Here is a 23,850-nt window from a genome sequence, read left to right on the forward strand (position 1 = left end):
AATTTACATGAGGAATAACAGACAGTAAAGGTAAACTGTGCTAATGACTTTAGACCTCCTAGTAAAGTAACTCTAACCAAACCCTAAATAAATGTTCAAAATCAAGTTGGTTCTTTTCGATCTTCAAACTGAACCAAAAATAGTCAATTTCTATTTATCAACATACTATATTATTTAAATTTGGGCTAAATACAAATCAGTAAAATTATAAACTTTAACACATACATATTTTGACGTTTATATAAAGTAATTATAATGACAATATTTTGGAGACGCGTTGATTGACAAAAAGGTATAGTTACACATATCCTGTAAAAGTAATAGTTAAAACATATAACAGAAACAGTTGCTAACATTAGTAAAATCTCTAAATCAGTTCAACTGACTTTCAAACTTTGTGTTTTTCAAAAATTCCTTAAAACAAGTAAACTTTTCTTAGTGACTTTCTGTAAAATAGGGCATTGCATACGGCACATATTCCAGTAGTCTTCAAAGGCATGACCTGTAAACAATCGTCACAATACAAATGGCCGCACGTCGTGACCTTAACAGATTTCTCAAACAAACTCTCCATACAGATTGGACATTCTAACCTTGGTGGTTCATCTTCGATCTGTCGAAAAGTAAAACAGTTTTAATTACTCAATGTTGTGGTTTTCGAGATATTGACTGTTGAACATTGCGACATTTAATAATCTTAGTCTGCAGCAGGCTAAGCATTAAAAAAGTGCTTAAAAAGCAAAATTATTTTCTTCAAAAAAGCATAAAGATTTTAGACTGTTTTGAAAACTTTCAAAAGTATTTTGAACTACTTGAGAGCATTTGGAAGGTTTATGGGCTGTTTAAACAGCATATTGAAGGTTCTGGAATGCTTTAGAGGCATTTGGAATCTCTTACACGGTTGACAAAATTTTTTGGATGCTTCTAAACTGCTTTAATATCTTTTGGGAGCCTCTAGACTAGTTGAAAAGCGTTTGGTATCTTTTAGACTGTTCTAAATGATTTTGAAAGCTTCTAGACTGTTTTGAAAGACTTTCGACTGCTTGAGAAGCATTTTGGAGTTTCTGTAGTGTTTTGAAATCTTTTGAGACTACTTTAGGAGCATTGAAGATTCTGGACTGCTTTTAAGACATGTGAATTTGAACTTTTGAAAGCTTTGAAACTGCTTTAGAAACATATGGAAGCTTTTATACGGCCTTGAAATTTTTTGAGAGCTTCTAGACTAGTTAAAGATTATTTGGAAGTGTTAAAGGCTAAAAGCTTTTGGAAGCTTCTAGCCTGTTTTGGAAGGCTTTAGACATATTTTGGTTTCTGTAGTGTTTTAAAACCTTGTTAGACTACTTTAGAAGCATTTGGAAGGTGTTTGGGCAGTTTAAAGAGCCTTGAAGGTTCTTGACTGCCTTTAAGACATTTGAAACGTTGTAGACGGTTTTAGAAGCTTTTGGAAGCCGTTAAACTGCTTTAGAAGCATACGGAAGCTTTTAGACTGTTCTAAAAGCTTTTCGAAGCTTCTAGGCTGCTTTGTAAGCTTTGCAAGGCATTTTAGAGGTTTTACAGTGTTTCGGAATGTTTTTACATTTTTTTAGACTTCTTCAGGAGTATTTGGAAAAAACTAGTTAAACCATACAAAAATAGCAGTAAATAAGCACAAAAAACTAAAATAAGCACAAACCGAGAACAACAAACATCAACAGCAAATTTCACTTACTTGTTCATCATATTCATATGTTGTATTGGGGGATTCAGGTTCTAGTTTTATGTCGGCTATTAAGTCTATGCTGCGTTTAGCTTGCCTTGTGCTCATCCGTTTCTTTGGAGTTTTTCGAGATGGAATCATTATCCTATATAATAACGATAGTAACTACAATAAAATGTGTAAATTTTAAATAAAAACTTACTGCAAAATATTAAATTGGAAGCTACGGAATATAGTAAATTAACCAAAGAAGCCTGGGAACTGAAACCCGCGTCCGAATGCAAAGTACAAACAGCATTTCGGTACTTTTTGTTTTTGATAAAAAAAATTTTAAGATTCTAAAGGTATGAAACCCATTCAAACGGGTTTTGTGATAATACGTGATACAAATCTACACATATTTATTGAAAGTTTGAACTGAATGTATTTTGATATCGAGACTGCAGCGATAGGCTAACCAATCTGAGGTGCTGATGATGCGCTAAAAAGCCGAAACTGGCTGATTGTTTTGTACAATGTCCGAAAACCGAAAAAACAAACAAAATGACGCATTTTGATGCAAATAATTGAATTTAAAAGGCTTTAAACATTTCTAAATATCAATTTCCATAAAAAAATTGTTCTTAAAGATTTTTTGAAAATAGCAATACTGCGTCAAAATGTAACAATGCAAATCAATTTTAGGTGAAATTTGATAATTCAACTTATTGATTTTAGATGTTGCACAGAATCGATTTTCATTAGAGAATTTTTGAAAAGTGAAACAAACTTGGATTGTAATAAATGTAAATCATTTTAAACAGCTTTCAAATTGTACCAAATCAATTTCCATAAGAAAAGCCACATTTTGACAATAATATGGCAACACTGTTAATTTTTCACCGAGACTGAGAGATTAAAATGCCCGAAAAACGTATAATAAAACAAAAAGAATATGTGACAAGATAATGTTAATTATAAACCGAGGTTTTTATTGATCGAATGTCTAGATTAAGTTGTGAACGACACAAGAGAATTTAAGACACTCAATCAATATAATAACCTTTTCTAAAACGTTGTAAATTAGGTATTTTCCATTTTTTATCTGATTTATTACTGAAGATAAAAAAGATTGACTAGTATATGTTATGTATTGCTTTCAAATCAACGGCAAATTTAGTAAGTTTTGAGAAGAAAACAACTTTTGTGCGCAATAATAGCTTTAGGAAAGAAAGTGGTAATGGACAGATAGATCTAGTGGTCGTGGACAAAGTATAGTACCTATAATACTGTTTACATTTCTTCCTTTAGAGTAGGAAGAGATGGAAACAGAGTATATTAGATGAAGATCATCGCGTAATGCATACAGTTTTAAGTAACTACCACTTCGTCTAGAATATTATCTGCAATAGCAAACGCGTCAAGTAATATTACTGAAAGTTTTCCCTTTCTTCAGTCACCATAAATAATTATTTTAAGAACAACACTAATAATTATTTAAGTAACATGATTTGTGATTTTTTTTATTATTTTTTCTTTAGTGGCATAATAACTGTGATTAGTACAAATATGATGTCAATACGTTGAAAATATACTTTTTTAATAAAAAGTTACTCTGAATTATATGAATTGCGAAAACAGGACTTTCCATTTGGTCGTTGGTGCTCTAAGGCATTTTACGCACTCATGGAGTAACTTTTTCCATATCGTGCGTAAAATGCTTCTTACAGCACTAGTTACGTAATATACTATTTTACCACAGTAATTAATATACATTTTCCAGTATTATAAGGCTACTTTGAGATTGTTCCAATTTACTTATTATTAACGAAACTGCTAGGCTAGCTCAATTATAATTAATATAGCTTTATACGTCATGTATAAACAAAGCAGTTACTTTTAAATGCTGAGCTCAATAAATTCGAATAATTAGGACATTTTCGGTAAAACATGTGCGTGTGTCAAACAAATTTAAAAATCATTAACACAACTTAACAGGCCGTTGGCTTTGATCTGCTTTTCCGGTCTGTGATCATCGCATATACAAGTGTATTTCCATGTACGATTTTCCGACAAAAAAGAGAATATACAATTTCACTTAATAATCCCGTCGTTTAAACATCAGGCGACTAGTAAAACGATTATGATACTAAACTGGCAGTAAAACAAAGCTGTTTATAAACCGCGCACATTTGAAAAACGTGAATTAACAAAATACCATCGACTCGTAACTGGATTTGTTAGAGAAATTAATGCGCACAGTAAATTTCAAAAACAAACTAGGATTATAACAATAAGCAATATGGTTAGACTGTATTTATAATCAATTGCCATTATATTGACGGTAATCATAGATTTTGCACACCAGATTTCAACACATTTGACATTGAACGCGTTTTAAGTCCTTTTTGACCTTAAATACATAAAAATATTTAACTAGGTAATAATATAAACACAAACCATAATTTCAATAAGATATAATATACAGTGTGGAACAGCCAAATGGAATAAATTCGATAACGAATAAATGAGAGCGTGTTGGGAAAAACGCTTGGTCATGTCGATTTGTGTTTTTAGATGCGCATTCAGAAAAAATAAATAAAATTATATAGGGTGTGTCATGTCACAGTGGCCGATACCAACTTTCTTATTTTAAATACAACCCCCTGTATATTATAATTTTTTTGGATTATTCAGAAAATTCTAGACATAATTCATGTACAATGTCCCATACCTATCTTCAACTGTTTCGGAAATATTAAGTGTTTTCAGATGTATTACAACAATTAACATTAAAAAAAGAAAATTATTTTATTTCACAAATAATGTAAAAAAACAAAAAAACATTAATTTCAATGTAAGAGATGTTCAAAATGTTCTTGAAAATAAGTATTCAGTGTAATGTAGCGAATTTGTAAAATAAAATAATTTTCTTTTTTTAATGTTAATTGTTGTAATACATCTGAAAACACTTAATATTTCCGAAACAGTTGAAGATAGGTATGGGACATTGTACATGAATTATGTCTAGAATTTTCTGAAGAATCCAAAAAACTAATAATATACAGGGGGTTGTATTTAAAATAAGAAAGTTGGTATCGGCCACTGTTACATGACACACCCTATATAATTTTTATTTTTTTTAATAAATACGCATCTAAAAATACAAATCGACGTGTCCAAGCGTTTTTCCCAACACGCTCTCATTTATTCGTTATCGAATGTATTCCATTTGACTGTTCCACACTGTATGATAATTTTCAATGAGATAAAGCAAATTTACGACGTTTTATCGCTTTCTGGACTATATGCTATGAAATTATTATAAAAATAATTTGAAATTTCCTCTCTGGTTTAATCTCTGACAAAAATATTATCCAGCCACTGAGAATTTAATAAATTTCTTCAATTAACAGTGTAATTTACACTTTTAAGCCTGATAGAAATATTAATTATCACAAATAATGTTGTAAAAGGTTTATTTGATACAAAACAAATTAGGTACAAAACCAGTATAGTAAACGAAGGATGGATAAAATGTCTCTATCCCACGACGTTAAAAGTTGTTACAAGAAAGTGTTTTTTCAAAACAACCTAGCCTACATTGACCAGGTTGAGTTAAAAACATTAGTATAAGAAAACTTTTAAAGACGAGAATTAGGTACATTATAAATCAGTTTTTAAGTTTTAATTAATTTAATATTAATAAAACTTCATTTAGTAGTTTATATTTCAATCTAAGTCTCATTCGTTTATTGGTTTGTTTCAGGAAAATTGCTACCTTAACTAATTTTTACAATACAAAAATAGTTTTGAGAATCCCAGTGTCTTCACAACTGAAATTTCAGATTTTAGTTTAGAGTATCGATAATCTAGTATTTTTTGAGCATTTAGTTCTAAGTCAGTCAGGTGATTAAGTATCAGGTAACAGAACCTACTAAGAACGATTCTAAGTATTAAAAGATTGTCAAAACATTTCGTTCACACACAATAGATTTTCTAAAAAATATCTTCTTTTATATTAATAGAAAAGTAGACAAAAATGAAAACTGTTTTTAGAATTGGAAGCAATAGAGTGAGCAAACCAAACATAAATTAATAGTTTATCGCTATTTAACTACAATTAAAATTTAATATGCAAAAATTGACCTTTTGTGATAGGAATGTCAAGTTTACACCAACATTAACAGAAACATCTTATTTGAATTTGTTTAGTGGAGTAATTTGCCAATTTTCCTGTGCCATAGTTTGTGAAAAGCTGTTCGAATAAAAGTGCAGGTAAGTATGAATGTTTATTTTCAACCAGGTATGTAATAACGTTATTTCTTATGTGTAAACCAGGTGGAAAGATGAAAATTTCCTGCACTCATTTTCCACCAGGGTAAATGTCACTTTCCACCCGGGTGAATGTCAATATGCATTTTGTCATATCTGGGTTTACTTTTTATAGTTAAGAGTCGTCGTTTATTATGGTTGAAGTCATAACTACTCGTGCACCTATACTACCTTATTGTTAGATACTATTAGCAATCAATATTTCAACTGAATGATTTATTAAAAGTTCGATGAGATTTTGATAAATGGTTGAAACTAAAATAGTATACTTTCCACGTTAGAAAGTTTAATTTCTCTTTCGAGATAAACTACCTAATTTTTCGACAGAAATCAAACACTTTCCACCTAAGTATGTAATATACTATTTTCATTTGTTGAGTTGACAAAACAGATAAATGCACGATCATACGTTTTGTGCCTCTTGAGCGAATGAGGATGGATTTGGTGAAATTTTCTGTTGTGAAACTGTCACCCTGTTGATCTCAGGAACTGTTTCAGTAGGTACGCTTTTTGTACAGGGTGGCTACAAGAATTTTTTTTTATTAGTAATAATCCACCGCTAGGGAGCGTTACGATACCACTAAAATGGAAAATGTTCAAAAACTCTAAAAATTTAAATTGAAAGGTATAGTAAATATCTCATAAAAGTACTTCCCTTTTCTCTACGAAGAATTTTCCTATTTGACTTTCTATCTCTTCAAAGAAAGTGGTGGGAGTAGTCCAAAATTTGCTTTAAAAGAAATGAAATATCTCGAAAACTGCTAATCGTCGAAACTTCGTTTTTGCGGCATTTTAAAGAACATTTTTTGCCCTGTAGAATGACTCTAAACAGTGTTCCATTTAGTTTTCGGTCTTTTCGATAGAGGACGTTTTTACAAAAATTGCACTTTCATCTTAGATATCTCGAAAAAATCAAATGCAATGGTACAGCTTCCTATTACCTATTCCATAAGCAATCACTACAGTAGTGGAACTATGTAAGGGAATTGAAAAGAAATTTCTTTGTTTATCTCACTTTGACTTGCATGTCCCGCTATAAGTCTGCCTTGTTTAAATCTCTGTTTCTATCTCTATCAAGTTACATAGTACCCCTACTGATTGCTTATGGAATAAGTAATAGTAAGCTATACCATTGCTGAGATATCTAAGATGAAAGTGCAATTTTTGTAAAAACGCCCTGTATCAAAAAGACCGAAAAGTAAATGGAACATTCCTTTGGGACACTCTACAGGACAGAAAATTCTCTTTAAAATGCCGTAAAAACAAAGATTCTAAGATTAGCCGTTTTCGAGATATTTCATTTATTTCAAAGTAAACTTTGGACTACTCCTACCACTTTATTTGAAGAGATAGAAAAAAAAGTGAAATAGGAAAATTTTTCGTAGAGAATAGGAGATTACTTTTATGAGATTTTTACTATACCTTTCCGTTTTTGGACATTTTTCATTTTAGTGGTATCCAAACGCCCTCTAGCGGTGGATTTAGAAAGCTGAAAATTATTTCCAGCATTTCCTTGGCCACATTTACTAATAATAAAATTTTCTCGTAGCCATTCTAGGTATAGTTTTCGAGAAACAGCCTCGTGCACAGCTTATTGGGACACCCTGTACAGCATATAAGACACATTTAGAGAGACGCTAAAAAGTCTGTCCGCAGAGAAAATCTTCAACTAGTAATCAGAGAAATAGTTATACATCCATTGGTCACAAGTCAGAAAACGTCATAGTCACGTGAGAATTCAACCAATAAAACGACAGACCGAACAGACCTATTAGCGCACTCTGTGGCGTCATGAGACAGTTATCACGTGACTATTTTGTTTGTTCATAGCAACAACAGTCACGAGACCTGCTGTCAAATGACGCGCTTTAACACCGCCCTCTATACTAGAAAGCCTAAAATGTCACTTTTAATGGCGGCGTTAGTGGTTTTCGTTTTATACACAAACGTATGCAGATGCAGTAAAAAATATGTTTTTTTTAAATTGTTTCGTGTAGTTGATTGCATGTTGTGAGTGAAAAATCAAAAAAAGGTTAATCCCTGATCCAGATATGTATTAGATAGAGTTTTTTATACACAATCAAGTCCAGCCTAAACAAATTTTATCGAACATTTGTCCTGGAAAGTACAACACACAGCAAACTAGTTTAAACCCTGTTCAATGTAAGAAAATCTGTAAATCCTTGAAACTAGGTAAGCAAAACTGGTAATTGGTTCTTATGTTATTACCAAGAACATTCATTCAAAATTATTTTTGTTGCTCTCATATTGAAGGATGCTTTAAAATGTAACTCACATACCTGTGCATGTAACAAGTACCTAATAAGTTTACTGTACTAGAAAGCACTTGTACTTACCATTGAGTATAGTGTTGGAGTAAAATCATTCCACTTCAAAGTGTTCAATCACTGTTGAGTTAGATCTGGTTTTTGTAAAGTAAAAAACTGACACGGTTGGGCTTTTTCCTGAATTGCTGTTACAATGCGGCTTGGAAAATTTATGAACGGCAGCAAAGAAAAATATCTTACGCAAATAACCTCAAGTTTAGATTTTAAACCGTAAAAATTCATCTAATCCTCAAAAAACTCAATTTCCACAATACAAACAAACGCAAACTGTCACCACTATTTCCGCCATATTGGAATTTTTGACAAGTACCTTCTAGGCTTTCTAGTATAGTAGGCGGTGGCTTTAAGCGTCTTTCCGAACACGCTTATAGTAGGTTGGAAAGTAGGCTATGACAAACTAAATCTAATAAAGTATTAATATACAGAGTGTCCCATTTAAAACAGACTGATGATGATTTGTGATTACACAAAAGTGTAATAATTAAACGAACGGGAAATATCATAAGTCTCGTAGTAATAAAAGTATTTTATATGGATCAGTCATAAACAGGTTAAAAATTAAATGCCCCTAAAGTTTTCATTAATACGTTGTGTGTAAAGTGCTTTTACACACCTTGCTCACTAGAAAAAATCCACAAAATGCACTATAATGTACGCAAATAGATCAACAAACACATTTTCCAAATGTCAAGTGACCGAAAAGACATTCCACCCAGCTGTAAACAAATTTTTATAGCGTGTAATGAGAAATTGATTGGACAGCTACACACATCTCAATTAATTTCAGTCAGTCAGTGACCCAGGACAACAATACCATAATAATTAACTAGGAAACATGGATGCCAAATGTTGCTAACTCTCACAAGCTGTCCTGTATCGGAAGAAACCCGTTTTGGGTTGGAGAGATCAATGGGACAAAAAATGTTTGATCGGATCAGTGATTTTGAACCTGGTTTCGCCTAAAAAATGGTTGGATAGTCGTTATGTGTGTGTTATACGGTTTCCTCGGCCAAGTTCAGTTTATTAAGTTTACTTATCCTAGTGAACGTCGTGTAGTTCAGTTCGAGCAAGTGTTTGGTGCAAACCGGCCAAGGTGGTGCGCGCTATCGCGACATATACCGGCTCCAAAAAGCTCGCGATTTTAATTCGAAGGGCAAAAGGTACCATTGAATAAATCTAACTTAAGTATCTTGTTGAAATTCAATCACATATTTTTAATTGTCACCCCAAAAATTGCAACTCCGATCACGTCAAGGTTCCAATTCAAGGGTATTATAACACTTATCATAAAAAATAATGTTGAATTTGAAATGAATTAAAGCGGATATTCAGTCGCTTTCTTATCTTTATATAGGGTTTCTACACATCACGAATAGCAACCACTTTTAATAGGTACAATTTAATAACAAAAATCTCGCTGACAAAGCAAATTTATTGCTTCAATCATCACCGAACAACACGTACATCTGGATCCGCGTTCGTAAATTAAGTAATTTATTATTTAATGTCGCCTGTGTAACAAAAAAAACATTTTTTTGCTATTTTCCGGTTTCATTGTTTCCAGATCAGAAAATGCAATTCACGAATTAATTGGAAGTATCCGTTGTCCGACATGTATCTACTTAAGTGGTTAATGCTAACCTTATCAGTGACGTGCCAAGCCCTACTGACCAGTGGCTCGCCCAAATTGAGGTCCGACGATTTTAATTTGGTGATTCTACACAACAATGATATGCACGGCAGATTTGAGGAAACGGAAAGAAACAGCGGCACCTGCCAAGAAGCGAACAGGAATGTCAGTTGTATCGGTGAGTAGTGTAGGAAAACTCCAAAAATATCTCAAAAACTCGACAGGATATTAGTCAATATATAGGAAAATTAAATGCGCTTGGCAATCCATTAAAATAAAACTAATTAGTCAAAGAAAATCACGGTTTATTATTACCGCATTTTATTACACTTTTACATTAAGTTTGCCAGTGATTTAGCTTGTGAACAAACATTGTTAACAATTATTGAGATGCACGTGAAACTTGCAAAGCAAGGTCGGTTTTAAAACGAAATTGAGAAATTCAGCCAAATTTCTGATGTTTGGCAGCCATAAATAAAAATCAAACAGGTGTTTGAACACTACACGATTCATGATCAATTATTATACCAATCGAAATAAAACCAAAAAAAAAGTGAATGACTTAATGAGAGTGGATTTCAAATTTTTAAATCGTTTCAAACAATTCTACCAGTAAAACTAAATTAGTGATAATAATAATTGAGCTGAGTTAATTTACTGTCCGCGTCAAAAAAGTGATAAGGACGCTTTATGTAAAACTGTACTGGTTTAAAAATGTAATAAATTTCCTTGTGTAAGCCTAACAAAGTTTGAAAATTTAACAAGTATAGACGTAAAATGCGATTTGACATCTAAAAAACAATAAGAGTCCAGGAGAAGATGACATGAATGCAGAAATGCTTAAGCACCTCTCCGCGAAAGGTATTGATCTCTTGCAATCTGTAACAGGGTCTGCAAATACCACAAGAACAGACCGAAAAAACAAGAGAATATGGCAAACCTGCATACTTGTGTTTCCTGGATTACAGCAAGGCTTTTGATTGTGTCTACTTTGGGATGTCCTGTCGCAGATGGGGACTCTGCAGCATCTGATTCACCTACTAAAAGAACTATATAACAATAACATAACACTAATTAAGGTGGATGGAAGTCATCCTTATTGTTTAACATATATGGAGAATATAGGTATCATAACGAAAGCCTTGGACGACTAGGAAGGAGGAGTTGTCATAGGTGACAGAAGGATGGATAATCTCCGCTACGCTGATGACACCACACTTATCGCCAAAGATGAACAGGAAATGTCGAGTCTTATTGAGCGAGTAGAGAGAGTGTGCTTGGAGTTCGGTCTACAACTGAACCGTCAGAAAACGAAACTTATGTTAATAGATTGCATGGAAGAAATGCCTAATATTAAAGATGTCGAGAACGTGGAGGAAATAACTTATCTAAGTGCCCACATCAGCAGAAATGACGGATCAAGTCAAGAAATTAGAAGAAGGATAGCTCTTGCCAAAACGTCCATGACCAAATTCAACAAAATTGGGAAAGATCAGCATATAACAACCGCAACAAAATGCAAATTAGTAAACACCATCGTTTTTCCAACGCAGCAGAATCCTGGACCTTAAAAGCCACAGACATCGTCAAGTTGGATGCGTTTGAGATGTGGGTCTGGAGAAGACTACTGAGGATTCCCTGGACAGACCGCAGAACTAACGAATCCATACTTGAAGAACTTAACATCCAAGTCAGATGTCAACTAAAATCAAACAACTGATTCTCAAGTAATTTGGACATGTCAGCAGGAGGAAAGATGTCAATCTCGAAAAACTTATGGTCCAAGGGAAGGTAGAGGGAACACGACCTAGAGGACGTTCTCCAAAACGATGACTGGACCAGGTGAAGCAGTTTACAGGAAAATCTTTCCAAGACAGCATTAGAGGCACGTCAGATAGAGAGGAATGGAGGGAAATTGCTAAAAACACAAGAGAGAGACGTAAAATGGCTTTAGAAATTGATACTTCGAATCATACAGGGTCTTTGACGATAAATGCGTCATACTTCAGTTCATCAGAACCCAAGTTTACTAAGTTTGACTAAAAGAAGTTTTAGTCAAACTTAGAAAGAGAAACTTTTTGAAAAAAATTTTTGTGGTTTTTATCCTGTCAAACTCCAAATCCGAACACCCTGTATATTGTGTAGTGACACTCACAAATTGGCAGTTTGGTTATCCATTTTAATACTTCCAGAGACAAATTAAGCAACATTTTGTATGAAACATGTAATAGAAACAGTATAATAGAACTTTTCCTCACTCAATACGTACGTAATACAGATAAAAATATTCGATTGCGTATCCGCCAATCAACAGGACTTTGACAGCTCCCATTCAGAAAAATCAAACACACAATGGTAATACAAAAAAAAATGATTTACTGTAAAGACCGCTTTAGTCAAGGTTAGTAAATGGTTCTGTAATCAAGGGTGGTTAGTTGTGAGTGAAAGTATACGAATACCTTAACAACATTTACATATTGTATTAATATAATATTACTAAAGTAGTAATTAAGTGTTCAAATTACGGATCGTTTACAGCCATAAGTTTCAAACTTATCTTTTTCAAAAGTTACAGAATGTTTTTAAAAAATTTATCACAAATTACCCACTGTCCTGGAATTTACGCAACTTCCGGACATTTAAATTCACTAAAGTTGCAGACAAAACATTACTTAGCTTAGGTTTGTTGGAAAATCAGCTATTAATAAATAAAATGTCTACGTTTTAAAATTCCATAAACGTCTTTCTGTACCCAGTTTTAAGATATCAAATTTTCAACAATTAACTGTGTGAAACGGATCAAGTGCTAAAAAGAAGGTGTTTCTTGGAATGTAGATATAATCTTCAAAATGTAGTAAGGTTTATTTGGATTAGTAACTAACGTAACTGCTTAGGTAATAGACTTTACAGTAAGTAATCCACTTACCTCAGAACATTATTGTTGGAATGGATGGGTACAGGTAGGACAGACTTCTGCAAAAGAGAAGACAAAGAATTTAGAAAATTTAAAGTAATCGGTTGGTAAATAATTTATAAAAATATGAACAATGAAACTAAAAATTAAAAATAAACTACACGTACAACTTGTCCAAGTTTCGAGATAGTAAGATTCAATGTGAACAACATTCTTAAAACAATCTGAGGACAAATCGGGCAATCTTGTTGTGACAACCTTGATTTCCTGTTTCCTTTTAGTGAAAAAAATCAAAGTCCATACAAGACTAAAATGGAATTCTTTATCGTCCGTAAAGATACTAAATAATAAGAAATTTTACTCCGAAAAGGTAGAAATCGTTGATTCGAGTCCGACTGAATGCAAAACAGAATTTCTTTCTATCTATACAGAATGTTGCATGAACAAAAATAACCTTAAAAGTAAACTTGTGTTTTGTATTAATTATTAACGCTTTACAAGCTTAACTTCATAAAAATAGATTTAAAACTGATTTTAGGTGGAATGGCCAGAACCGCTCACATAGTGCGAGCTTACCGAGAAAGAGCTGCCCAGGGTACCGGACCCCCGGTGCTCTTCCTCAATGCGGGAGACAGCTTCGTAGGTACCACCTGGTTCAGCGTGTTCACATGGAACATCACCTCGGCGTTCATAAACCTGCTCGAACCTGACGCTATCGTAAGTAGTCGTTTTTTAAAACTCCCAAAAGATAGCGTTATCGCATACTGTCTACGTCTGTAATTTATTTTAGTTTCACCTGTAGCAAAATAAGAAAAGATCAACAATTGTTGAACTGGTTTTGGCGTCTAATTCACATACAATAGTTGAACTGAAAGCTGATCATTTCAGGCTCTTATAAAAAAAGACACAATCACAACTAAGTAATCATGGGAAAAGTGGTTCTTCTAGTAGGTCAATGACGTGACAATTTATTTGTGAATAACAATCAGAAGAAGCTTTTTTGCTTTGACCGCAAAACAATTTAAAACATATAATTTGCATATTTAACGCAGCAATCGAGATGAAAGTGGTTCAATTAAATATTTATGCTAGTTATAATCGGTTAACATAAATAGCGGTCGAGAATGTTTTAATAAATTAATTGAGTCGTTGAAACAATCATTATTTTTGTTAGGTTAGTGATAAGCAGCATAAACTAGAATTAGTTGAAGGTTATAATTTTGAGGATTAATTATTCTGACATCAAAGTAATTACTTAATTGTATGTACCTTTCTTTTTATCTTGTTTCTACAGGGTGACCAAATAAACACCTCTTTTAGTGTCAAAACCTGAACAAAAAAAAAGTTTCAAAATTAGCGATGATTGTCTTTCAGAAGTGTTGTGATCAATGTGCTTGCCAGAGAACTTGTGCTTATACTGTGCCGTGCTGTGACGTTATAATGTTATAAATACAGAGTGATTAAGCATTAAACTGTGTAACAACAATTTTATTTCCACAAACAAACCCTTGAATATGATATATCAAACAACAAACTGTAGCATCATTTCTAATATGCAAAAATCCATTACAATGTCGCTTTTAAGAGAAATGATAACTAAAAACCCGTGGAATCTCAAATATGATACTGCCGCATTGTAGAGACAGAAAAGTGGACACCCAGTATGTTTCCAAATTGGCTATGATCAAAAACACCCCAGCTAATTTTTGCAATTTAAAAAAAAAACAAAGTTTTGCCTACAAAAGTTGAGAAAAAGCATTTATGAATGGCTCTTAGTTAAACAACATTTGAGGATGATTATACGAAAATTTTGAAAATATATATACAGGGTGGAGAATTGATTAAAATTTACGAATTTGATCGTAGAGGAAGAGTATTTTTATTTTTCAATCACTGTTGATAAAAACAATGGTAGTTAGACCTTATTGAGTCTTTTTTTAGAAATAGTCAGTCAATGATTGGGACTGAATAGTTATTAATTACCTATTCTCGATTATATATAAAATTAAACTACTACAAGCTTCGGAACGCAAAATTTAAAATATGGACCTTAATTATACCTTAATCATTTATCTCAGTCAGCTATCTTACTTCCATATTTTATTAGAAGATTCAGATAACTGCTCACTTTTGAAAAATAATTTACTATAGATTTTGCATGTTTTTAATTTAGTTCTTTGGCTGTCATTTTTTTGTTGTACGTCTTAGTTCTACCAAATCCAATAGTTTTTTACTAATAAAAAAATTATGCAAAATATTTCATTTTTTCAAAAAAATTCCACTAATTACATATTACATTACATTATTCTATTCTAGTACCTCTACGGTCAAATGCGCACATTTTCTTTAATTTAATAATCAACCCTGTATATTGTGATTTAGGGGTTAAGTACGACCATACAATATCCCCTAAATTATCTTCTATCTAACAAACACTATCGCAAACAAATATTTGCTTCATTACTTCAATAATGCAAAATAATCAGGAAAACAGCTATAAATCATAAGGTAAGCATAATACGGTATTAATTGCATTCACAAAACACACACTTACTATTCAAAAAAAATTAAAGAAATGTTCGAGTTAATGTTTGTCAATGTTGCCAACTGTACACTGTTCACCAAAAATACCAATAAACCCTAACTAATGTACTTTTCTGCGTATATAGAGTTTGGGCAATCATGAATTCGACTTGACCGAAGCAGTCTTGTCAGCCTTCGTCGACGAACTGACATTTCCAGTCTTGGCCGCAAACCTAAACTTTTCCCAAGAACCAAGCCTGCTAGGAAAAATTAACTCGTCTTTGATATTGGATGTGGAAGGCCAGAAAGTGGGGATTATCGGCTACCTTACTCCAGACACAGTCGTCATCTCCTCCGCGGGTAAAGTGACTTTTGAAAGTGAAGTGGTAGCGATCAATAGAGAAGCGGAGCTTCTAGCTGCCCAAGGGGTTAACATTATCATCGCTGTAGGACATTCGGGATATCAAATGGACATGACGATAGCAGCACAGGTGGAGTTGGTTGACGTGGTGGTGGGAGGACACACTAACACTTTTCTCTGGAACGGAGAACAACCAGATACTGAAAGAATCGATGGACCTTATCCCACCGTGGTGACTCAATCTTCAGGCAAACAAGTTCCAGTGGTGCAAGCGTACGCGTACACTAAATACCTGGGGGTCTTGAATTGCACTTTTGACTCCAATGGAGATTTGACCTCTTTTGCTGGTCAACCTATATTAGTAGACACCACAATTCCTCAAGAAGCAGACGTTGTCGAACTATTAGAAATGTATCGACCTGCTATAGATGCTCTTAATGAGGAGGTGGTGGGATCATCCCGAGTGTACTTAAATGGAGATTGGGACTGCAGACTGACGGAATGCAATTTCGGAAATCTTATAGCCGACGCTCTGGTACTGTACGCTCAAACGGAATCTACAGAAACCTGGACAAACGCTCCAATAGGTATTGTTAATGGAGGCGCTATCCGAAACAGCATAACACCACTTGCAACTGATGGGGCAGTGACCAGAGGCGAGTTACTCGGAGTGCTACCATTTGGCAACCAATTGGTATTGCTAACATTGACCGGTATCGACTTACTGCAGGCACTTGAACAAATGGTTAGAAGTAACGGCGAGACTTCTAGAGGCGAATTTCCTCAAGTATCCGGATTGCGGCTGGTCCTGAACATGTCTCAACCGGCTTACTCCAGAGTAGTTTCAGTTAGAGCCCGATGTGGCGCCTGCAGCGTTCCAAGATACGAGACTGTAGACCCGGAGCTCAATTACACTTTGGTTACTACTAGCTTCCTGGCAGATGGTGGAGATAACATCACCGTTTTTAGCGAACTAGCACTGGAAAGATCTATCTTAGATCTGTCGGACTTGGACACTGTCGTTAGTTACTTTCAAACGTACAGTCCAGTATATCCTGAGGTGCAAGAACGGATTAAATTTGTGGAAACCAGCCAGGATGAAAGTAACGATAGTCCAGATGACGATGATAACAACACAGATGACAACGATGAGCCTGATGAAGACAAGGACGATGACAATGCAGCTAATCTAACGAATATTAGTTGGAGTCTAGTTGTGTTGATTTTTATGTGTAAACATTACCTATTTTAATAATATAACTAGAATAAAAAAAATTGTTAGCACACATTTGGTTGTTTCAATGACAATCTTTAAGTGATTCAACTATCTTACTTCATTTCATCATCAGTATTGTAATTCTCCCGGTAAGGAGAATACACAACGTTATTCTGAATTTTGTAAAACACTAATTATTTGATTTTTCAGTCTTTAGGAAACCACGAATTCGACCTTACCGATACAGTGCTGAGTACCTTTATTGACCATTTGACCGTACCAGTATTATCCGCTAACCTCAACTTTTCGCAAGAACCGAACCTAAGAGGCAAAGTCAATACTTCCATAGTTTTGGAGAGAGCTGGAAGAAAAATTGGAGTAATCGGTTATCTGACACCGGAAACCACCGTGACGTCCTCTGTTGGCAAAGTGACTTTTGAGAATGAAGTCACAGCCATCAGACGTGAATCCGAAGCCCTTGCTGCGCGAGGTATTAATATTATAATCGCTCTTGGACATTCAGGGTATAACATGGACCAGGAAATTGCTAAGGAGGTCGAGTTGGTCGACGTGGTTGTTGGAGGTCACACAAATACTTTTCTGTGGAATGGGAAACAACCGGATTATGAACAAGCTGAAGGACCTTACCCTACGGTAGTCACTCAATCGTCAGGAAAGCGAGTACCAGTGATTCAGGCCTACGCATACACCAAATACTTGGGAGTTCTAAACTGCACTTTCAACTCTAACGGAGACTTGGTAGAGTTTGCTGGACAACCTATATTGATGGATACAAATATTCCCCAAGAGCAAGATGCTTTGGAACTGCTAGATGTGTACAGACCAGGTATTATAGCTTTGAACGAAGAAGTTATAGGTACCTCCAGAGTGTACCTGGAAGGAGACTGGACCTGCAGACACCAAGAGTGCAATCTAGGTAATCTGATTGCTGATGCTCACGTGTTCTATGCTCTATCTGAGTCAACTGACAAATGGACCAACATTCCAATAGGGTTGTACAACGGAGGTGGCATTCGAACTAGTATAACACCAAGAGGAACCAACGGACTTATAACCCGAGGAGATCTTATTGAGGTTCTGCCTTTCGGAAACCAAGTGGTGCAACTCACATTCAAAGGTAGCGACTTACTGCTCGCTCTCGAACAAATGGTCAGGAGCAACGGAGAAACATCTCTGGGAGAATTCCCCCAAGTATCTGGACTAAAACTAACCCTGGACATGACTAGACCGACCATGTCGCGTGTTGTTTCTTTGAAGGTGCGATGCGGCAAGTGTAATATTCCCCTCTATGAACCGCTGGACGTGAATCAAAACTACTCGTTGGTGACTTCAAGCTTTCTGGCCGACGGTGGGGACAATGTTACAGTACTCAGAGACCGTGCATTAGTGCGGAAAGCAATGGATCTGTCAGACTTGGATGTTGTCGCCAACTATATCACTAAGTTTAGTCCAGTATTTGCCGAAGTGCAGGATCGGATACGTTTTGTGAATGAAACGTCCACGCTTGAACAAAACAGCGGCAGTCGAATAAGTGTCAGTTGGAGTTTGTTGTTGATATTAGTGTTTGTAAGTGTTACATGTACTCGAATGTTATTTAAATAAATATACTGACCATAAGTTTCAAAAATCAGTAATTTTCAAATTTTTCCATGTTTACATTGAAAACTGTCAGAGTGACAAACAGTAATGCAATGTTTTGATGTTAGCTGTCATGGTTAGATTTGATTGGGCTTTGATTCGCATTCGTTTTCAACCTCCATAAGCCGAGCAGACCGTTCTTGACGTCACAATGACGTAATTTGATAGTTGGTTAAATTAGGGTTTTTGTCAAACTACGTCATTGTGGCGTCACATTAGCTCTACGAGCGTAAAAATGAATGCGGCTGATATTTCTGTGATTTTTTTTTTTTTGGAAACCAGTTAAGGATTGTGTCCGCGAGCAATGGTAAAGTTCACATGTGCAGCGTTTGCGTATATAAATCACAATAACACTGTTAGTATAGAAAAATTTAATCGTTCCAGAAAATCCAGAAAAACTCATCCGTTATTTTGGTGGAAGATTCACAAAAAAAGCCACGTCCAACGATTATTATTAAATTGAAAAAGAAGATTTAAAATGATTCAAAGTCTATAATTTGTTGAAAGAAACTGAAAAACACTTTAAATTAAATTTAAACGAAAACGATAACGTAAAATGACAGAGGACAGTAAAGCTATGATAAAACGAAATTGCGATCAGAAATATTTCTCTGTCTAATACAAAAGCTGAGCCCTAAAAAGAGAGAGAACACACAACACCGTCACCAATCACGTGTCATTACTCTTTGACTGTTTTGTGACAGAATGACAGATTTTTCTACCATTTGTAATTGTTCTATTATTTGTAAACAAAATTTTTTCAAATTTTAATTTAATAAGAAAGTGTTAACATGCATTTGGATTTCGCCGAAAAAGCTATACTTAGCGACAATATGAAAGACGGACCCATTAGGTGTATATTTTTTTGTGAATTCCACAATACTGCTGGCCCCATAATTTCATGTCAGGTCAGTTTAGTAACCCCTAGATAGCTTCACCATTAACTGGTTAATCTGTAGGTGCCTGAGAACTATATTTCCAAGGAACTGTTTGATAGCATCAGCGTCTACATCATAACTAAGGCGGTGTTTCGGCGCAGCACCATAACAGTGTAAGTTTTTCTGTTTTCTCTTATGTATTTAGCATTGATAGAAGTTGCATCTAGGACCTTAGAAGACCACAAAATCCTTGGTTTTCCCGTTAAAATTGACGATAACAAATATGCAAGAAATGCCTTTCGGTTCAACTTGTGCTTTGTATGCAACAGCGAAACTAGAACAGTCCAGTATGAACATGTAGTGACCAAGTTCTCAGAGTATTTAATGGCAATGGAAATTGAAAGTGGTTTTCTTTCGTCAGGAAACTCAAGTGGAAAACTCACACCGATTTTAAAAAGGGTTTTAGCAGATCTAAATACTAGAGGTATTATCTATCCAATTATCAAGCTGGGTAAGGGTAGGAAATTTATGAAAAAATACATAATCTTTTTTAATTTTAATGATAAAGTTGGTATTAAAAGTGTGAGATTGGGCTGAAACTCACAGTTGAATTAACTATTTAAACTCATTCAGGAGTGATTATATTAAACTCACACTTACTAGTTCAATGAACTCATAAAAATACAATTCTAGGAGAATGCGCACTAACTGATGGTCCCATATCAACTCACTTAAAAGTGTGTAAGATACGTAGTGATCCTGCGCCAGTTCTTGACCATCAAGTTCCAATTTTCATTAAAGAGCTGCCTCCTCACCAGTGGGATTTAACCACTCAACAAGTCACCCCATTTATTGATGGTTTTAATCATGTAGCCAGAATTGCTTCTTTATCAAATGTGGACAATAATTTAGTAAAAGCTTGTGTTCAAAATTTAGTATATTATGGAGTGGTGGCTTTGGGTCCCATATTTCAGTATGCTAACGTTTACTGTGCGACTTCAAAGTTGCGTATGTTGGCGCATGACAGTGAATTACAGGTTGACAAAACTGAAAAAGTTCTTAGTAATAATAATGATAAGGAGCTTTTTCAGAAACGTTGTTTAACTTCCGTGGCTCGTGTTCATCGACAATTGCCTTGTTTAAGAGATGTGTTCAGAATGTACGCGGCAATGAGCCGAGGCACTACAATTCGGGATTTGTGTATTAGATTCAATTTGAATAATTTAAGGATTAACGAGAGGAAACTGGTGAGTGGTTATGCAAGCTAAACAATGAGTAATGTTTAGGGGGTGTTGCAGGTACAGTTTGGAGTATTAGAAGGCCTGATCAGGAGGGTGCAGAAGTACCCAATTCTAGTGGGTGAATCCAATGACCTGCAGAAAAGTTTTACAGGAAGATACAGTGTGGACGAAATTTGTTGCGCCGCTTCTGTAACTCCGCAGCAACTCGAAGACCGATTGGAGCGCGATCAAAATGTTTTGCTATTATGTAAATAAAAACTGTTTAGTTTTTAATGAGGAACAATTTATATGTACAAATATATACAGCTACTTTAGAAAACAGTTATTATGTCACTAGTTTCATTTCTCTGTTAACAAAACCCCTATCTTAGCGTTGAGCCTGCAAATGAGGGACAACAAGTATTAGTTTGCATAAACAGTTTAAGTACTCCGGAAAACAAGTGAAAAACATATGTTTGTCCTCCATAGTTTAATTCAGCTGATTTTGACATTTGACAATTTCCTTGGATCACCACAAACAAATTTTAAGGTTAATGGACATTACCCTAACCAAACAAAAGTCTATGTTTGACATCGAGTTTGATTGTTGATTTTTTAAATTATTTATTTTTAAATATCATCCTCTCCAAAAATTTCAGAGTCATTGTCATTATCATGTAATATCGCGCAATCCATCTTTATTTCAAAACGTAAATTGTTGTGCAAAAACGCCCTAGCGTAAGTTAATCTGGCGTTTGTTTATCATTTTTTAAATTCCAGCTTTAGAACAGTATCAAAAATGAATGAGACATGTTCAAAAAGGGGCTGGTGGACCAAATATTCCGAAAATAGACTTATTGAAGTTGAAAGTCGTATATTGTCTGGTAATAGAGTGCTGTTAGAAAATCTGGTTTCTTGTTTTTACACTGTAACTATTTGCAGTTATTAAGACCACATTTAAAACTTGGTTTGTGCCAATTGGAGACATTGTAGGAAAAAACGATCAGATATGGACCATAGCTTTGAATAAGGAAGGGGAAAACACACCATTGGTAATGTTGCATGGTTTTGCTGCTGGTCTCGGTTTTTGGTGTAAAAATTTTGATGGAATAGCCCAGGACAGACCAGTTTATGCTATTGACTTGCTTGGTATGTCATTTCGCTACCAGCCTAAAATAACATAGAGTACATTTCAGTGTTGCAGGGTTTGGTAGGTCATCCCGGCCAACATTTGCAAAGGATTGTGAAACATCAGAGAAACAGTTTGTTTCTGCTCTAGAGGAATGGAGGAAACAGGTTAAACTAGATAAGTTTATTTTGTTAGGACACAGTTTTGGGGGCTATTTGGCTACAAGTTATGCTATTGAACATCCAGAAAGGTTTGTCTGCTCCCCTGGGTGTTTATACTTATGGCAAAGTAATATTTTTCTAGAGTGAAACATTTAATATTGGCAGATCCTTGGGGATTTTCTGATGTACCCCCAGACTTTAAACCTTCAATGAAATTTAGAGTTTTGAAGGTTTTATTTTTTCCTTTATTTTATATGAATCCCCTGGCATCTGTAAGAGGCGCAGGACCTTTTGGTAAGTTTTCATTATCTGTTTGAATGTTCGTAAATATTTTTGTGTTTTTCTTGCCTTGCACAGATATTATTTTGTTTTTTTATGTTCTGAAAAATCCAATATTTTGGTACATCTGACAAATTAGATTTGTTTTAATGAAACAGTAAACAACTTATTTGGTTACAGGTCCATACCTAGTTTCAAGAATAAGACGTGACATTGCCAGCAGATATGAAGATGCTTTGGAAAACACTGATGTCATAACTGAATACATTTATCAATGCAATTCTCAATATCCTAGGTAAGTGTTTAATGATGATAAACATTTTTTTTTCATGTAATAATAAAGATTTTAATTTTAAGTGGAGAGTCCGCCTTCAATTCATTCTTGAAGTATTTGGGCTGGCCTAAAAATCCAATGATTTACAAGTATGATTCAATACATGAATCGCTTCCAATCACTGTCATTTACGGGAAAGATTCCTGGATTGACAAAAGCCCTGGCTATGAACTGCAGAAGAAACGGGAAAATATCAACTACATCAATATCAGAGTAAGAATTAAACAAATTTAACAAAAATTTTAGAGGTAACAAATAATGCTTGTATAGATAATCCCCCAAGCTGGTCATCATCTGTATTCAGACCAACCAGAGCAGTTCAACGAATTTGTGCGGGAAGCCTGCATTTTGGCCGACAAAGGTGAAGATAAAAAAGGGATGGGCAATTCGGCCACCTTTTTGAAAACCCAATTCGATTACGATCTAATTAAGGCATTTATGCAAATTAAAAAAGCCAACAAAGAAATGTTGGAGCAGGAAATCGAAGACGTGGTGGATCAGACCGCGAAAGCGCACAAAGTAACTCCAAGTTAACTGAGAAAATTTTACTAAAATGAGAAGAATGCTGTGAAAACTGTATTTTTGTTGCTTCTAGAATTACAGGGTTTTAAAATTACATTTCGTCCTTAAACTAACTGGGTTTATAAAGCTGTGATCACTTCAGTAATTAGCGTATTTATAATTAGGAGATAATAGAGAGTTACAGTGAAATAATGTCACTACCAAAAAGTATTTTCGCACTTAGCCAAAATTAATGCTTTTACCACAAACTGCAAAACATGTTTATTTTTTGTTTTACGGATAGTTTATCAAACATATTTTATTACTGTATAATAAGTTTATATATTTTGTTAAATGTGTGAATGAATATAATAATTATTGTTGTAACGTTTGCTTAATTTTAAACCTGCAGATTTGCTTCTTCTTCTTCTATTGCCCTATCCGATTACGGACGTTGGATATCAATCATGGCTATGCGGATCTTATTGGCTGCGCATCGGAACAATTCAGTAGATGTTTGCTCCAAACCATTTTCGCAGGTTAGCCAGTCATAAAATTCTTCTGTCCATCAACTTTCTATGTTTTGGAGAATCCTGTATTATTGTTATTTCTCATGATATGGCCAAAATACTCTAATTTTCTACGCTTCACAGTAAGCATGATTTCAGGCTCACATAAATCCACATT

The 23,850-nt window shown here is 34.5% G+C and overlaps 4 protein-coding genes across 10 annotated transcripts; 3 read left to right on the forward strand and 1 right to left on the reverse strand.

The window, feature by feature from the left end:
• Window positions 1-147: 147 nt before the first annotated feature.
• On the reverse strand, window positions 148-2,095 carry LOC145737886 (uncharacterized). Its single transcript, XM_081992731.1, has 3 exons — window positions 1,899-2,095; window positions 1,709-1,841; window positions 148-613 (listed from the first exon to the last, which is right to left on the reverse strand). Exons 2-3 carry the CDS (start codon window positions 1,835-1,837, stop codon window positions 416-418), a joined length of 327 nt encoding a protein of 108 aa, XP_081848857.1. The 5' UTR covers window positions 1,838-1,841; window positions 1,899-2,095; the 3' UTR covers window positions 148-415.
• A 3,718-nt stretch (window positions 2,096-5,813) lies between these two features.
• LOC145737228 (protein 5NUC-like) lies at window positions 5,814-18,650 on the forward strand. Of its 4 annotated transcripts, none has more exons than XM_081991850.1 (4): window positions 5,814-5,953; window positions 9,923-10,166; window positions 13,441-13,619; window positions 15,572-17,074. In XM_081991850.1, exons 2-4 carry the CDS (start codon window positions 9,971-9,973, stop codon window positions 17,036-17,038), a joined length of 1,842 nt encoding a protein of 613 aa, XP_081847976.1. In that variant the 5' UTR covers window positions 5,814-5,953; window positions 9,923-9,970; the 3' UTR covers window positions 17,039-17,074. The 4 variants fall into 4 exon arrangements, with proteins under 4 accessions (XP_081847976.1, XP_081847957.1, XP_081847963.1 ...); XM_081991831.1 differs by having other exon boundaries at window positions 5,846-5,981; XM_081991837.1 differs by lacking the exon at window positions 15,572-17,074 and adding an exon at window positions 17,213-18,650 and having other exon boundaries at window positions 5,853-5,981.
• Window positions 18,651-19,354: 704 nt separating this feature from the next.
• Window positions 19,355-21,101, forward strand: Nprl2 (Nitrogen permease regulator-like 2). Of its 2 annotated transcripts, none has more exons than XM_081992198.1 (6): window positions 19,355-19,569; window positions 19,621-19,712; window positions 19,767-20,050; window positions 20,233-20,576; window positions 20,631-20,786; window positions 20,838-21,101. In XM_081992198.1, the coding sequence occupies exons 1-6, from the start codon at window positions 19,453-19,455 to the stop codon at window positions 21,033-21,035; spliced, it is 1,191 nt and encodes a 396-aa protein (XP_081848324.1). In that variant the 5' UTR covers window positions 19,355-19,452; the 3' UTR covers window positions 21,036-21,101. The 2 variants fall into 2 exon arrangements, with proteins under 2 accessions (XP_081848324.1, XP_081848328.1); XM_081992202.1 differs by having other exon boundaries at window positions 19,767-20,023.
• Window positions 21,102-21,312: 211 nt separating this feature from the next.
• LOC145737502 ((Lyso)-N-acylphosphatidylethanolamine lipase-like) lies at window positions 21,313-23,550 on the forward strand. 3 transcript variants are annotated; one of them, XM_081992214.1, is made up of 8 exons: window positions 21,313-21,469; window positions 21,540-21,643; window positions 21,702-21,908; window positions 21,964-22,138; window positions 22,192-22,343; window positions 22,509-22,623; window positions 22,686-22,875; window positions 22,933-23,550. In XM_081992214.1, exons 2-8 carry the CDS (start codon window positions 21,559-21,561, stop codon window positions 23,194-23,196), a joined length of 1,188 nt encoding a protein of 395 aa, XP_081848340.1. In that variant the 5' UTR covers window positions 21,313-21,469; window positions 21,540-21,558; the 3' UTR covers window positions 23,197-23,550. The 3 variants fall into 3 exon arrangements, with proteins under 3 accessions (XP_081848340.1, XP_081848342.1, XP_081848335.1); XM_081992216.1 differs by having other exon boundaries at window positions 21,360-21,497; window positions 21,546-21,643; XM_081992209.1 differs by having other exon boundaries at window positions 21,364-21,643.
• Window positions 23,551-23,850: the final 300 nt, after the last annotated feature.

Source organism: Ips typographus, linkage group LG1, assembly GCF_016097725.1.
Source record: "Ips typographus isolate SLU linkage group LG1, UJ_Ityp_2.0, whole genome shotgun sequence".
Taxonomy (NCBI): Eukaryota; Metazoa; Arthropoda; class Insecta; order Coleoptera; family Curculionidae; genus Ips; species Ips typographus.